A 12,634-nucleotide genomic window follows, 5' to 3' on the forward strand; every position below is an offset into this window, starting at 1 on the left:
CGGTCACATAGGATGAGGCGACATCCCAGGAGGCCGGCTTGTAGGAAGAAACACAGACTCCTAGTGTTTTTTTTTATTCAGAGTTGTATTTTTTGCGGCGGAATCTCTGCAAACCCGCCGCAAATATGCAACAACTGCTATTTGTTGCGGTTTTTATCTCCCCATTGAATTCAATGGGAAAAACCTGCAGCAACTATGCAGCAATTACGCAGACATGCTGCGGAATAAAATTTTCACCGCTGGTCCATTTCTGAGCGTTTTTTTCGACCGTATTTATGCAGTGTGCGGATGAGATTTGTTCTATCTCATCCACTTTGCTGCAACAGTATTCTGCTGCGTTTTTTCCGTCCGCAATTCCGGATGGAAAGAAACAGCAATTCTGCTATGTGTGGACAAGCCCTAATAGTTTTTAATGGAAAGTGGAGGTACACTTTAAAGTATAATACACTGCAACCCTAAAAGACTTGCTAACGTACATTGTGTTCCAAATCTGTACCATTTCTATAATTTGATTCAGGAGATATACACAATCAATATTGTCTGGTATACAAATAAGACGCCCATACATGTCCATAGCGGAGACTGCATGCTGTACATTGCTTCATCTTCACTCCCTGCTACTGACAACTTACAGCATTATAAAATATCATTCTTCCTTCCTTCTATCTCACAGGTGTACACACAAAGTGATATGTGTATTTATGCAAATGATCCCTTACTATTATGAGAGCAGATCTGTCAATCACACAGCAGTCCCGCCCACATTCATTTGTTTAGCTTATGACACTGGGCACAAAGCATAGACCAATACAGAATTAGTCAATACTTTAATTCAAATGCTTTTGTTACAGTATGCAATAATACATCATTTTCGTATATGTTATATTTCTGGAAACTTTTTAAAACATCTTGTTACTGGTGACAAGGATATAGAGAAAACAGTGAAAAAATTAGAAAAAAAAATCCACCATAATTCTTACCTGAAAAACCGCAAATTTTGTTCCCATGTTGTTTTCAGCCAAGTGAACTTTGGCCTCACGGAAAAGTATCCCAATCGGCCATAGGGCTAAGATAGTACAGAAGCCAAGAGTGACATTCATCCATAGTGCAACACTGGTGCCTGAGATCTAAAATTAATAGAATATATTTGGACATTTCAAGACTTGCATAAGTATTATGTAAGAATGGGCGGACATAGAATGCTGTAAATATGCAACCTGTTCAACTGCACTGTGGCCAAGCAGGTAACGGGGGCCACTACAACTTTAAGAAGAGAATAATCGGACTCCCTACTGTTCAGTAGATTGCAAGGAAAGGACTTTGCTAATGATTTATATCCATGACAGTTACCAGTGAATAAGGAGGCAGGTGAAGGATTTTCTGGAGAGCCTATGACTAGCGCCCTCTATCATCAAATAAGTATTTGGATACACAGGGCCCATATACTGCTCTGAACAGGGCCCTATGTTGTTTGTTTCTACCCTTGTATCTAAGTATGTAGCGATATCCAAGTAAAGACAGGCTTTTGGTAAGCAGCTTCAATATCCATCTTTCTGTCACTTGCAAGTACCTCATTCCTCAGTGGTATTATGTGTAATATTGTTTACTCCCCCACAATTATTGTCTTAAAGGGGTTTTCCCACAAGGGACATTTATGACATATCCACAGGATATTTTATAAATGTCAGATAGATGCTGGTCCCACCTCTGGGACCAGCACCTATCTCTAGAATGGGGCGTCTAAATCCCTTTCTACCGCTCACTGTTCCGGCTGACTCGTGTGATTCCCGACCATGAAGAAGAAAACCGCTTAAGCTCGATGATCTACACTGTTTCTGTAAGTCCCATAGAACTGAATGGTACCGTATATATCGGCGTACAAGACGACTTTTTACACCCTTAAAAAAATTTCAAAAGTGTGGGGTCGTCTTATATGCCGGATATTGTCTACATTAGGGATGCACATTGCAGCCGCACAGCTCAGTATAATACACATGAATGTATGGGAGCGCGGCTGCGGCTGTGTAATTCAGCCACAGCCCCGCTCCTGAGTCATAAGTTCGCGGGGTCAGGATGATGCAATGCGGCCAGCGCTGCACTAATGAGCGGCGGCACTGGAGACAGAACATGGCGGGCGCGCTACAAAACACCCCCATGTTCTGTCTTCAGTGCCTGAACTGCCGCTCATTAGTGCAGCGCCGGCCGCATCACCTCATGCTGACCGCGCGCGCACTTCCTGTCAGGAGCGGGGCAATGGCTGTATTACACAGCCGCAGCCCCGCTCTATAACGGCGGAGATCAGAGAAACCGCTCATCTCCGCCGTTCTTCCCCTGAATGCTGCGATCACAGCTGACTGCAGCATTCAGGGGAAAGTGAGAAGGGGGGATGCCCCTGGATCGCGTCACAGGGAATTCCTGTGACGCCCCGAGGGCCATACCATATATGGGCAGACAGCCCAAGGTCTATTGACGGACCCCAGGGCTGTCTTACCATATTTCATGTTGTTAGGACATACCCAAGTATGTCCTAACAACTGCCTGTGTATTATCCGTCCACAGGTTAATGTACTGGCATATATCTGATATATGTCAGTACATTAAAGTTTAAAAATAAAGTAAAAACAAAGTATTGTTAAATTGTAAAAAAAAATACACCTTCACCTTTTTTACAATAAACATTAAAATAAGTCTCAATACATAAAATACACACATTCAGTAATGGCGCGGACAACAATGTTTTTGCACATTCCCTGCCTCTCAGATCTCGCGCGATGAAGCAGCCTATCTGCGCATGCGCGAGTTCAAAGAGACAGAGAGTCCTGGGTCCTGCCGCCGATGGCCATAGTGAAGCGCTCCTGCACGAAATGGTGAGTATATCTTAAATTCTATATTTTAAGGGTAAAAGTTGGGGGTCGTCTTATACGCCCAGTCGTCTTATACGCCGACATATACGGTAGTTACAAAGGCAGCGTAGCTCGCATGCTGCGCTGCTTCTGTAATTGCCATTCACTACTTTGGGAGTTACGCTGTTTTCTTCCTCATGGTCGGAAATCACACGCTTCAGCAACACAGAGCGGTAGAACTGGGTTTAGGGGGCCCCGTTCTAGAGATAGGTGAGGGTCCCAGAAGTGGGACCCGCATCTATCTGACATTTATGACATATCCTCTGGATATGTCAATAAATGTCCCTAATGGGAAAACTCCTTATATATTGTTTGAAGTGAAGCTTCTGCTTGTAGCCACTATAAAAATTGTATTAGGAAATGTATTAAATTGCATTTTATACAATTTTATATAAAAAAATTATTTGTTGTGGTTTGCTTTATATATCTACACCACCACTGCAATGTATCTGAAAGACAATGAGCAGGAGGAGGTATGTGTTTGTGAATATGCAAAAACGTTAAAATGAATCTACCTAAATTAAAACGGGATGGTCAGTAAAGCATGATAATGCGCCATTGTTATCAATGGATGTTCCTGACATGTTGACTTAATATGGGTTCTTTCGGGTTAGCCAATAGATGGTTCTCTTAGGTAAACATGTCAGAAAAGAACATTTTTTTATAGTCCAAATGGTTCCTTTAAGTACCATACTTTGAACACATTTAAAAGGCTATGTAAACAATCTTCTTTTTTTATTAAATCATTGTTTTATTTCATTTTGGAAAACTTTTGAATTGGGTTTTATTAATGAAAAATTTTTACTTTTTGAGATACGGCGTCTATGTATCCTGTATGCATAGAGGATGTATCTTGCGGTCAAAGCCGTATCTGTCTGGTCAGCGGGACTGACGGCTGCAGTAAGCGCTAGAAGCAGCTGTTATCGATGACATCTAACATGAACTTAGATTTGATCAATAGTAGCTGGATTAGTGCTCACCGAATCTGTCAGTCCCGCTGACATGATGGATTTGGCTTTGACCACAAGATACATCTTCTATGTATACAGGATACATAGAAGTCGTATCTCAAAATGTAAAAACATTTTTTTAATAAAACCCAATTGAAAACTTGTTGGAAATGAAATAAAACGTTGATTTATTTTTAAAAATTGCCTTCAAAACTGTACATAGCCTTTAACTAATTGCCGACACAGGACGAGAATGCTCGTCCCGAGAGGTGGGTACTTCGCGCATTAGGACGAGCATTCTCCTCCTGTGTGACAGCCGTGTCCGTGTGCGATCAGGAGCTGGGCAATGGCTGTAATACACAGTTGCAGCCTCTCTCTAACGGCGGAGAGAAGAGAAGCCTCTTTTCTCCGCGATTAAGCCCTTGAATGCCGCGATCAAAGCTGATCATGGCATTAAAAGTAAATAAGAGGAGGGGGGACTGCCCCTTGATCGCCTCATAGAAAATCCCTGTGACGCGATCAAAGCCCATAACTTGTATGGCCAGACAGCCTAGGGTCCATTGAAGGACCCCTGGGCAGTCTGACCATATTTCCTATTGCTAGGGCATACTGAGGTATGCCCCAACAACTTCCTGTGTAGAATCTGTACACAGATGTACTGGTTTATAGATATATGCCAGTACATTACAGTTAAAAAATCTAAATAAAAAAAGAATTAATCTTAAATAAAAAAAAAATAAAAAAAATATACAGAAATACACATTTTTTACAATAAATAAACTTTTTAAAATATAAGTCCCAAAGCATGAAATAACATAGACATATTTGGTATCGCCACGACCGTAACAACCTGTGCAACAAATGTATAACATTATTTATGATGATCGGTGTATGGTGTAAAAAAATAAAAATAAAACTGCAGCGGAACTGCTTTTTTTATGCATTTTCGCCAAAATAAAAATTTATATAAATTAAGCGATAATGTATTTGTACAAAAAAAAATGGTACCTACATAAAGTACAACTCGCCCCACAAAAAACAAAGTCTCATACAACTACGTCGTACAAAAAATAAAAAAGTTGGCTGTGTCCTTAAGGGGTTAATGTATGTCAATCTGTACCCTACTTTACAATAAGCATTTCTACACCCCTTGAACAAAGCTCTAGCCTGGTAAAGGCGATGCAAGCTGACTGCTGCGTAATAAATTCTGCTGCTCTATGCCTGGGCTATATTACAATTCCAAGACTGGTCTTGTATGTTTCCACACTTTCCGCACTTAATGTTCTGTGGACGGATTTTATTCTAGAATATATTACATTTTAACTTAAGGGCATGTACACGCTCCAAAGCGATTATATATACACATACGTGTGTGGTGTGTGGTATGTGGTGTGTGTGTGGTGTGTGTGTGTATCATTCCGTTTGGTGCAACTTTATAATTAGCTTTTATTAAAATTAAATTGTAATTTTTGAGATACAGATGCTTTGTATCCTGAATTTATCATGTCAGCGGGACTGACGGGTTCAGTGTCAGTGGGTCCTTCGTGTCTCTGACCCCCAGGATCCACTTGTAATCGATCACATCTAAATTATGAGTTCGATGTGATCAGTAACAGCTCGATCCTACTTTTCAGGGACACGCAGGAACCGCTGACACTGAACCCATCAGTTCTGCTGACCTGACAGGATACAAAGCAGCTGTATCTCAAAAAGTAAAAATTATTTTTAATAAAAACTAATTAGAAAGTTGCACTAAACACATTGATAGGCATTTGAGCCTTTAAGAGATACCTAGAACTAGTTTGTATTATTCTGTAACGTACAGCATGACTAAATACACATGGTTCTCACAAAGCCTAAAGAGGTAATGTTACATTAAAAATAAATAAAATCTCACATCTTCTGTATCGTAAATTCCATCAGTCCAGAGAATCAAGCCAATGACATTAAAGAGTGGTTTCAAGAATGCCATCTGGAAGACGGCCAAGATGAAAAAGTTCACCTTCCTCCTGCAAAGAAAAAAAGTAAAGGTCTTGTTCAGATGAATAATATATAAGCTACATAATAACAAATCATGGGAGCAGTAATCGCAATACCAAAGCTATATTCCCAGCAGGAAGCTAATCAAATATTACTTCAACAAACCTGTATGAGCAGTTTATTATACAGAGCCATGAGAGTACCGGAATTTTATACCAGTATAACCAGTTAGACGGAAGACCAAGTTAACCACCAATTAAAAGTAACTGATATGAAATTATTTTCGTTTTTGGACATATTTTCCAATTACAGTAACCTAGACTTAAAGGGGTATTGCCAACTTAGACATTTGTTGTATATCCACAGCTCTGGGACCTGCACCTATATTGAGAACGGTGTTCAACCGACCCCTGATCCTCCTGGTGCAGCAGCTACAAGATTACCGGTATTCATACATTTCCAGGAGGAATAACAAAGTAACTGTACATTCATGAGTTTTAAGAAAAGATGCTCCAGATTTGTGACTTTTATGGGGAATGCAAAAGTCAATAAAACAGACATGTCAGGAGAACTGACAGATCCTCTTTAACCCCTTAATGACACAGCCAATTTAAGTTTTTTTAGTTTTTTCCTCCCCGCCTCCCAAAAGCCATAACTTTTTTGTTTCTTCGTCGACATAGCCATATGAGGGCTTGTTTTTTGCGAGACAAGTTGTAGTTTTTCATGGCACCATTTATTGTATGTACTGGGAAACTGAAAAAAATTATTTGTGTGGTAAAATGGGCAAAAAAATGAGATTACGCCATTTTTTGGGGGGGGGGGGGTTTGTTTTTACGGCGTCCATCAGGGGTTAAAGGACAGCTCTCCTGACAAGTCTGTTTTAGTAAATACTTACATTCCCCATAAAATAACAATTTTGAAATATCTTTACTTAGACTCTGCATTGTATCGTTACTCTGTTATTCCTCCTGGAAATGTAACAATAAATTGATAGTTGAAAGAGAAGATATTTCTGAATTGTCATTTTATGCAAAATTCAAATATTTATTTAACCAGAAAACCACGCAGGTTGCACGGAAGCACTTCCGTGCGAACCGACTGAAACAGCGCACCAGCTGTCAAAAGGATGAATGTAAACAGAAAAGCACCACGTGCTTTTCTGTTTCCGAACATCCAAACGGAGTGTCTTTGAGATGAGCGAACCCGGACAAGCGAACCGAACTTCACCGGGTTCGGCCGAACTCGTTTTGGCCGAACCCGGCAAAAAAATGTCCGGTACGCGACGTCAGGAGATAGTCACTGTCCAGGGTGCTGAAAGAGTTAAACTGTTTCAGCACCATGGACAGTGACTACCGATCCCAAAAAACATGAACCTGTAAAAAAAACGAAGTTCTGACTTACCGATAACTCCCGGCTTCTTCCTCCAGTCTGACCTCCCGGGATGACAATTCAGTCCAAGTGACAGCTCCAGCCAATCACAGGCCAAGCACAGGCTGCAGCGGTCACATGGACTGCCGCGTCATCCAGGGAGGTGGGGCCCGATGTTAAGAGAGGCGCGTCACCAAGGACGCGTCACCAATGCAACGGCCGGGAGGGAAGTTCTCGGTAAGTACGAACTTTTTCTTTTTTTTTAACAGGTTTTCACTGTCGAGGGTGCTGAAAGAGTTACTGCCGATCAGTTAGCTCTTTCAGCACCTTGGACAGTGACGGGCGTCGACTAGCCTCATCTCTATGATGGCGGCTGCGCGAAAATCACGCAGCCGCGCATCAGACACGGATGACACACGCAGCTGTCAAATGTTTTTTGCGCGTGCAAAACGCTGCGTTGTTTGCGCGCGCAAAAACGCAACGTCCGTCTGTATCTGCCCTAAAGCTGACAGGTTCTTATTAGTGGCCTTTTCTTTTGTAATGACAATGAGGAGCATTAGATACAGGTGTCATTGCCTTCAAATCATACTTGACAGGTGCAAACAAGGACAGGCAATGATGTGGACACAGCCTGGTTTCATTAGTTTGCAGAAGGGATGAGTAAGCGAACGTTAACTGAAATATTCAATAAAACCCTTTATGCTGTTCTGGCAGAGTGTCCTCTGAATACTACTTTATTCTTTGAGGACAGAATATTGAGATATCTTTCTATAACAGAGCACAATTTAAATGCATCTGTCAAGAAAAGCATGGCACCATATATATTAGGTTATATACAAATGGATGGGTTCTGCCAACTTAGATCGAATGAACCAGTTTAACCGCCCCCACTTGTACAACTTTGCTCTTTTTGTATTCATTCCACAAGACTGGCATTTATGCCATGGGATTATATTAAAGGTAACAACCACATTTGTAACATTGGCGCTTATGCCTTTAATCATATAGCCACAGTATTTATAGATCTACATTTTTTCAACCAAAGTCAACTTGTATAATACCTACTTACAGGGGTTTGATACCATCTGCTGTGGAGTCATGGGCTGCCAGTGTCTGCAAGCACGTGCCTATAGGAAAATCCCTCGCTGTATACGTACATAGCACCCAATGGATGCTTCCCATGTCTATTGGTGCTCAAGGAGCCTATTTTAACAGCGAATATATTATAAATGTGAGCACTAGACTTCAGCAGGTTTAGTTTCCGATACGAGCTTTATGCGGCTGACAATCAACTATATACAAACTCCCAGGACATTTTTCTGGCTCTCTTAAAGAACTAGCGAGTGTCTGTCAGATGTTTCTACTGCCATGTCCTTTCCAGATCTCAAACTAAAACTGAGCTGTTTCTGGCTTTTCTATCATCTTTTTCACCTAAACCTGATGTCTCCATCCTCTCACTCCCGTCTATAGGACTTCTCCCGCGCTGCACCGATTTTGTGGAACTCACTGGCCTGGACTATTCTATTCGTACTCCTTGTGTCACTTATACTATTTTTCAGTTAGATTAAACCTTTTTTTGGGTCGGGACCTCTCTCCTACTTGCCATTTTACTCGTTTATTAGGCCATGTTCACACGTGGCAGAATTTTTCCGCTGCAAATGTTGGTGCAGATTTGGGGCAATTACGCAACGAATCTGCACCAACATTTGCATATTTGACAGGTAATTCTGATGTTGCAGATATCACAGCGGACTTGCCACAGATTTCAGTTTTTGCAATGCAAATGCTGAAATACGCAGTGAAATTCCGCTTCTTCTCCGCAACGTCATGAGCATGCTGCGGAGGGAAAATTCTGCACCGCAGCCTAATTTCCGCACAGTTATTTTCTGCAACGTCTGAACTAACTTTCCTAAAAATGTACTGATATGGCAAGGCTCCTTATACAGAAAGCTGGTGGTCACTGGTGATTTTCTACCCTTCTTTCTCATCCACTATAAACACTGTAGTAAATCTTACTTGGTCATCTTGATGCGGGGCAGGCATGGGCAGCAGCAGCAGCATGGTCCAGTGTTGATGTGAACATCTCTGGATTCTAATTTCTTGACAAGTGCATCTTTTCCTCCATAACCTTCTATTATAACCATCAAGATGAGGTAGAAGCAAACGGCAAAATACCTTTGAGACAAATTAGTTGCCACTTATTACTTTGCACCATACTGAATATTTTTTTTACGTGAATAAATGCCTATATTAGCACAGAGTTAGGTTCATATGTGCAGTTTTTTACTGTGTTTTATGGATAAGAAACTTCTGATCGCCATTCTGGAAGATAGTAGTGGTGCGTAAATTAAATGTTCGGCAGCAATTTGCTTTCTTCCAGTAAGAACTATTGAGATTCCCTCTTGAAGGGAACCAGTCAGCAAGATCATTTTGCCCTGATGCCACATTTCATAGCTTTAACACTAGGTCGCAGACAGCGTTTTGTGCTGTACTCGGGGGAAAAGTTGTCCGCTGGGCATCTTCCCCCACTCGGCTCATAATGATTGACTGGTCTCTACCTTTTGGGTTCTTCAGAGGGGAGCTGCGCAGCACATACTTTTCCTGGGCTCGGCACATAAACTGGTCACAACTCAGTGCTTAAGCTATGTTTTCTCTAAAAATGCAGCAGCACTTTAGAGATAAACATAGCTGATTATAATCGTCAGACCTGTCATGCTGACCCTGGTATAGCAATATGGTCTTTGTGACAGGTTCCCTTTAAAAACTTTGTTCAGTAACCAATGTCTTAGAGTATGTTCATACGTACAATAAAAAAACGGCTGAAAATGACGTAGTTGTTTTCAAGGGAAAACAGCCTCTGATTTCCAGGCGTTTTTGAAGCTGAATATAATTTGGTAGCGTTTTTTGGGGTGATTTTGGAGGTGTTTTCCATAGTGTCAATGGTAAAACAGATCCAAAAACGCCTCAAGAAGTGACATGCTCCTTTTTACGCGCCGTTTTTTAAAGCAGTGGCAAAAAATAAGCCTCGTCTGAACTAAACGCCATGTTTCCCATTGATTTCAATGGAAAGCTGTTTGTAGGCGTTTCGCTAGTGTTTTTCAGGCCGTATTTCGAGGCGTTTTTGCTCTGAAATACGCCTGAAAACACTGCGTGTGAACATAACCTTAGTGTCCGCCAAATAATTTTCAAGAAGATTCTGGAAGTGCCTGCTATTGCCATATCCCATTATTGGGTAACATGAATTATAAATGTGTTTCGGTTCAGAATACTAGTTAAAATAAGGATTTGCATATGAAACCAAAAAATTATGCAAAAAAATATAATAAAAAAAATAAATATATATATATATACATATATATAGAAGAAGAAGATTTGCAGCACTCCAACATGAAAAAAAGTGGTGGTTTATTCAATCCAAAACAACAGCAACGTTTCAATCCTACAATAGGATCTTTATCAAGCCTTGATAAAGATCCTATTGTAGGATTGAAACGTTGCTGTTGTTTTGGATTGAATAAACCACCACTTTTTTTCATGTTGGAGTGCTGCAAATCTTCTTCTTCTATATATTATTATACGTCCGAGGATCGGGACGTTTTGCTGGGCACCTGGTCGATTATTCATTAGTGAGTGCTGCTGCCTTCTTGTTTGCTATATACATATATATATATATATATATATATATATATATATATATATAGCCATTGAAGCAGGCCCGTGACAATCACATTCAACACAGCTTGCTGCGCTGTAACCGCATTGGCCAGATTTACTACTGTATCTGCACCTAGACTAACATTTTGGCACATTTCATTTTAGACTAATGTAAGAACAGATGTTTGCGCCTCTTTAGACCCTTTTAAAAATTGTCTTAAAAAGGAGGTGTGGCTTAGTGGGAGAGTAGGCTTGGCTTAAAATGTACCAAAGTGTGCCAAACGAAAACTAAGTCAACCAAGAGTTGGCAGAAGGAAAAGAAAATTGTCTAGAAATATGTGTCAAATTTATCATACAGAGTGCACCACTGTGATAAATTTGGCACAGTTTTAGACTGCCTGGCCTAAGTTTATGCTGCCTAAATCTTAGACAGTTTATTAAATCTGCACCATTGTTTTGCAACATTTTAGCCAAAGGTTATAGGCTTACTGGCTACAGGCCATGGTATATTGACTATAGATCACAATGGTAAATTATATTGCAATGTAATAAGATTAGTCAAATTTTACTAAACTGTAAAGGGCTTTGGAATATGTTGGTGCTGTATATATATTTGCTATCTTACAACATTTAACCATTACTTACGTGCCAATGCCAATTTCTACAAACATGGCAGAGCGAGGAATCCACAAACCCATGCAGGTAAATAGTGAGACAACCTAAAGCAATAAACATAATCATAAGCAGAATGAATGCAATTAAATAATACACACACTTTAAGGCCTCACAACAGTGCAATACGGTCCGCATATTATCCGCAATTGCGGAGCCGCAATTGTGGATAGAATAGCACACATTTTATCCTATGGGTCAATGCACATGGCCATGGTTTCCATGGTCCTTGCATTGCCCGGGATCCAGGACGCAAAAAAATAGGACAAGTCATTTTACAGGCCGTATTTGCGGTAGAGGCTCCTCAAAGTCAATGCACATCTTGTATGTGCACGGTCCATGATTGCGGACGGCCCGCGGATGATGCTACTTGGCCCATCCGTACCATGTTCAGGGACCAGGCACATGGCAACGGTCATGTGCATGAGGCCTGACATAGTTCATTGTAAGAAGTCAGGAATAGAATTGTTACATATAATCCCAGAGCTGGGACCCGCATCTACCAGACATTTATGTCAAATCCTGTGGATATGCCATATATGTTTGGGTTTGGAATAACCCTTTAAGTTATTTTATATATGAATAAAACCTGGAAATATTGCAGTTTTACTAATAAGTTTGTGGCAGAACATGTCCACAACAATACTCCATAGAAGGCAATACATTGTTTACTGTCTTGTTTTATGTTCCGGTGCTTGCTGTAAAGAAAATCTCTTAAACTGCTGTTGCAACAGCTCATGATGGTGTACTGTATTTGCAATAAGGAAATAAAAACATAGAAAATTGGTATAATTCATTATATATTTTAAATTAGTTACAAATAACTTTATGTATTTCTTTTAGAGGTTATGTCCACCTATTTTTATTGTTCCAATGCATCTAAAAAATTTTGTCCATAGAATGTGTCTACCATTTTGTGTCTACAGCCCTTATGCAGACTTACGTGTCTCCATGGTAACAGACTACAAACAAATCCGGTGTAGTGGGATCATACAGACATACTCCCTTTTATCAGACCCCTACTTATTGATAACATAAATTTTTTAGGTTGGCAAAAAGTAGTAAACAGATGAAAGGCAGTGTGACTCCAGGATAAGACGACAAAGT

The 12,634-nt window shown here is 40.4% G+C and overlaps 1 protein-coding gene across 1 annotated transcript in view; it reads right to left on the reverse strand.

Moving 5' to 3' along the window:
- SLC51A (solute carrier family 51 member A) overlaps positions 1 to 12,634 on the reverse strand; it is a 44,831-nt gene that overhangs the window by 11,475 nt on the left and 20,722 nt on the right. Inside the window, exons 4-7 of the mRNA XM_075864093.1 lie at positions 11,501 to 11,574; positions 9,218 to 9,376; positions 5,751 to 5,862; positions 981 to 1,127 (exon numbers count right to left, since the gene is read on the reverse strand). Of these exons, the coding sequence (XP_075720208.1) occupies positions 981 to 1,127; positions 5,751 to 5,862; positions 9,218 to 9,376; positions 11,501 to 11,574 (492 nt within the window). The remainder of the gene's footprint in view (positions 1 to 980; positions 1,128 to 5,750; positions 5,863 to 9,217; positions 9,377 to 11,500; positions 11,575 to 12,634) is intronic.

This window comes from Rhinoderma darwinii, chromosome 4 (assembly GCF_050947455.1).
Source record: "Rhinoderma darwinii isolate aRhiDar2 chromosome 4, aRhiDar2.hap1, whole genome shotgun sequence".
In the NCBI taxonomy this organism is placed as follows: Eukaryota; Metazoa; Chordata; class Amphibia; order Anura; family Rhinodermatidae; genus Rhinoderma; species Rhinoderma darwinii.